At 43.1% G+C, this 4,698-nt stretch overlaps 1 protein-coding gene across 12 annotated transcripts in view; it reads right to left on the reverse strand.

Annotated features, from left to right (window-relative positions):
• The window catches only part of snap91a (synaptosome associated protein 91a), a 71,108-nt gene that overhangs the window by 15,123 nt on the left and 51,287 nt on the right, over nt 1-4,698 (reverse strand). For 4 of the 12 annotated variants that reach the window (XM_032518010.1, XM_032518009.1, XM_032518012.1 and 1 more), the window contains 4 exons: nt 3,790-4,005; nt 1,960-2,037; nt 1,602-1,670; nt 1,154-1,264 (listed from right to left, as the gene is read on the reverse strand). In XM_032518010.1, coding sequence (XP_032373901.1) covers nt 1,154-1,264; nt 1,602-1,670; nt 1,960-2,037; nt 3,790-4,005 — 474 coding nt within the window. The remainder of the gene's footprint in view (nt 1-1,153; nt 1,265-1,601; nt 1,671-1,959; nt 2,038-3,789; nt 4,006-4,698) is intronic. The other 8 variants (XM_032518018.1, XM_032518017.1, XM_032518013.1 and 5 more) reach the window with 7 other exon arrangements.

Consider the following 4,698-nt stretch of genomic DNA (forward strand, 5'->3'; position numbering starts at 1 on the left):
AAGTATTGAATATTAATTTTGAAAAAAAAAAATGACACAGATTAAGAATCTGCACATCCACTGTGATGTGTGGTGCAAATAAATCATTGTGGGTACTGAGAAAAGTTTTAACTGACCACTGTTGATTGATGAGCCATGCACATAAGACACAGCTGGACCCTCAGAGTCGCAAGAAGTAGAGTTGCTGAGGGAGCTTATTATTTTAATTATTATTATTATTGTCATTACTGTGGCATTACACCCCACTTGCCTGGTCCCTTTTATCCACCACAGCCTTTGTTGTAATTAATGAGAGCTGCGCAAGCTTTCCAGATGGTTTCCTATTATTTTCTATAATTAAGGGTTAGCAGCAGACGAAAATCCTCAATCTATCACGGATTCCATCCAATATATAGACAATATTTCAATAGATTCCCATCATTTTTAATGAGTCAAGAATGCAAAAAAACCAAGTCAGATGCCTGTGCAACAAGATTTCTTTTGTATCTCCTTAGCAAATTTGACTGTGATCCCATAGTTGTCAAGATATTTCACCAAAAACCAAAGATGCCGACCTCAGGATGGATTCAGGGGTTCATCCCCTGGTAACTTTGAATGGCTGTACAAAATGTTGTGCCACTCCATTTCAGTCTGGACCACAGTAGTGGACAACACACAGACCAACATTGTCGTACCTAGAGCCATACTGTGCAAAACTCCCCAAGATCAACTCCTAATGTGTTTTTTTTACTCCAGTACTCTACATTTTAAGCACTACATATAGTTGACTTGAAAATTAAAACTACATATTGTAAAAGAAAAGAAAAAACCTAGAGAGAGACACATGCAAACACACAAAATATGACTTATTTTGGGAATATAACCCAGTGACTGCAGAATACTGTCTGTTTACTGCATGATCTGTCTGCAGTCTAATCCAGAAACTGCTGTTTACTCTTGCACCTAGAGTCCATCGCCACATCTAGACACTATCAGCCTCGCTACAAACTACAAACTACAAACATGCACTTACTGTAACAACTGGGGATGGTAAAACAAATACCCAAGAGAGAAAAGTCAAATTATCAAATGCACAGACAACATTCACAGACACTATTTACATGCAGCACATGCTGTAAAGGGATGTGTGTATGTGTGTTCTGAGGTACAGTACCCAGCAGGTCAATGACCGGTTCCAGCTCTGCTTTGGGGGGAGAATGGGCCTCTGGGCTGGGAGCTGCAGCAGCAGCAGCAGCAGCAGCAGGAGCAGGAGATGTAAATGACTCTAATGGGCAGAGACAGAAGCGGTACTAAATTACTAATCTAAAAGACTACTATTTGTCAGCGACAGCTGTATTTTTTAAGGCAGAATGCATTGCTCATGAACTATCATGCCTGTTCTAAAAGGCTAGCAGACATGCAGAGAAGAAGCAGGCACCCCTGCAGCTTCACTGTGCATCCACATCCTTGAAGATTTGGAAGTACTTAACTGGTATAACTGCATATTGATGCAGACACCAGCACCATTCAAAACACCTCACGATAAGTTGAGGCTGGCTGCACTTTTCGTGAAAGAAGGAAGGGAGAAAAGTGATGCAGTGACGATAAAGCAGCTGACTCACCGGTCACGATGTCTCCAACCGGAGCCGGCTCGGGCAAAGGAGAGGGCCCGCGTGAAACAGCAGGGAGGTCTAATTTACCAGCGCAAGCGAGATGCAGAATGCGAGAAAGAAGAAACCATAGAGGTCCGGAAGCAAAGAAAAGTATTAGCGTGGCAGGTAGAAAGACACAGCGTAGATATAAAAGCAGCCACACGGACATTCCAAGACGAGTGGGTTACATGCACAGTTCTCATACCACTATGGGGGACAAACCAAGACGTGTGGGGTGAGGGAAACAGTTGACAGAGGAGTGGACGTATGGAAACCCGAAGAAATGAAGGGGTTCCACACACAGAGAAATGGATATCAACTCCTGTACCTGAACCAAACAGGTCTACGCTAGGAGTGGTAGCAGCTTTGGATTCTGTGGTAGGGCTTTGCTCAGAATCAAACATATCTAAGAACAAGGACACACAATCATATGTACGTTCAGATTCCAGTGCAAGTCCAGTGCATATAGAATGATGAGTTGAGATAGAGAGAGGGAAAGAGAGATGAGGGAAAGCAGAGAGAGCAGCATATAGTTTGATTTTCAAACCGGTACGTTTCTGTGTATCTTTTCAGTGTAATGCAAAATGAAACAGTGCAAAAGTTAAAAGGGTATATTGCCAAATGTCAGCATGAAGACAACATTTTGATGTGCTTTCGCTCTGACAGAATGCTCCTTTTTCCAATCTCCAATGTATTTAGTTAACGAGGGTGAGAGTCTACAGCCAAGCTGCTACATATGAGGCTAATGGGAATATCTTAAGTGTTAAGTATTTGGTCAAAAACCAAAATTTGGACAAATACAAATTTGACCTGATGATGGTGCCAAATCAATAGGTAGATGATTCATCCACTGGGGAACATGAATATTTGGGCAAATTTATTGGGAATCAATCCAATAGTTGATCTGAAGAGCCGTGCCAAATTTCATTAAGTAACGCATAGTTCTTTTTCATTTACGAATGAATAGCATATGTCATCTATCCATCCACCCATCCTTCCATCCATCCATCCATTCATCACCCACCCATCCATCCACCCATCCATTCAGCATCCACCCATCCTCCATCTATCCATCCATCCATCCTTCCACCCACCCATCCATACATTTTTCCTTCCACCCACCAACCCATCCATCCTTCCACCCACCCATCCACCCGCCCATCCATCCGTCCATCCATCCTTCCACCCACCCACCCATCCATCCATCCATCCATCCACCCACCCATCCACCCACCAACCAACCCATCCATCCATCCATCCATCTTCCCAACCATCCAACCACCCACCCATCCATCCATCCATCCACCCACCAACCCATCCATCCATCCGTCCATCTTTCCAACCATCCATCCATCCGTCCATCCATCTTTCCAACCATCCATCCAACCACCCACCAACCACCATCCATCCATCCATCCCACCAACCCATCCATCCAACCATCCATCGTCCATCCATCTTTCCAACCACTTATCCATCCATCCATCCATCCATCCATCCACCCACCAACCCATCCATCCATCTGTCCATCCATCTTTCCAACCATCCATCCATCCATCAATCCATCCATCCATGTGGAGTCAATAACCAGAGCACTTTCTGACATTCTGACAATGAGCAATATTCCCTTTTATCTAAAGTGCATGAGCTATAATAAAGCATTCTCAGCTGTCAGTTTCAAAAATATTGGTCACAAGCAGGAAAAATAACAATGTTCTTAGTTTGTTAGTATTAGGTTAATAATCAAAACAAGTTGAGCAACCTCTGTTGATAAAAGAAGAGATACATGTCCATTTTGCCCCTAGAGATCAAATTAAAACTAAGATTTTGGTCACCATACAATAAGCAATTAATGGATTGACTTTTAAAATGGCTTACTGCACAATTTTTTTAATATAATTAAATTCTGCAGAGGAGGTCAAGATGCTTGATTAACTTGATTAAATGATCTGTATCCAAAAGGAAAGGCATCATGGAAAGTAGAAAAATTAAATCTGAAATGTAGGGACTGTGCAGGTTATCATCATAGCCACTACTGTCATCGTCATCATCCTCATCATCACTAGCAAGAGCAACACAGTCATAAGCAAAATCTATATCATGGTCATCATAATGCAGGATAATGCAGCGAGAGGCATAATGAGAGTGACAGGACTTTACCACCAAAGATATCTAGAGTCGGAGCGGCTGCAGACTCTGTGGTGGTGGTGGAAGAAGGGGTGAGGGCAGCGGGGGCAGCGATGGGGACAACGATGGTCGGCGCCTCACTGGAGGTGGGAGGGGTTGTGGCAGTGGCCCCCGTGTCGGTGGGCCTCATAGCGAACAGGTCCAGCTCTGGAGCAATGTCCCCACTCCCCTCCGTCGTAGCGAAGGGGTCTTCACGAAGAGCAGCAGGGGGGTTGGGGTTGATGGGTTAGGGGGAGGTACGATTAGAGAAGAAGGGAAGGGGATGGTGAGTTGATGAAGAAGGGGAAGGGGGGGGAATGAGGGTTTGTTAAAGCAACAAACACTGTAAAAAGCATATTTGTGTGAGGCAAGACGCCTCTGAAGCTCCAAATCATGGTTAGGTACAAAGAAAGTAAACCAAGCACACAGTCACTCATTACTAGTGATGGCCAAATGAAGCTTCGTGAACCAGTGTCTTTATTTTCTGAGCCCACTAGATGGCGCTCTCTGTTCAACAAAGGGTTGAGAATACACTGAATTGCAACGCCTTAGGCCTTTCTCTTAAAACCAAGAGCGCCATCTAGTGGGCTCAGAAAATAAAGACACTGGGTCACAAAGCTGCATTTGGCCATCACTACTTATTAACTTCAGTGAGAATACACTTAATTGCAACGCCTTTGACCTGTCTCTTAACCCTCATGTTGTCCTCGGGTCAAATTAACCTATATTAATGTTCTTTTTAATCACCCAAAATAACATGATTGATTCCACACAACGCTCTTTGGCAAGTACTAATCTCTACTTTTATTAATTTTCAATTTCAATTTCAATTAATTCAATTTTATAGCATTTGAAAAAAAAGGATTTGAAATAGTATCGAGTAAAAGTTGACATATTCCAGTC

The sequence above is a fragment of the Etheostoma spectabile genome, chromosome 6 (genome assembly GCF_008692095.1).
Source record: "Etheostoma spectabile isolate EspeVRDwgs_2016 chromosome 6, UIUC_Espe_1.0, whole genome shotgun sequence".
In the NCBI taxonomy this organism is placed as follows: Eukaryota; Metazoa; Chordata; class Actinopteri; order Perciformes; family Percidae; genus Etheostoma; species Etheostoma spectabile.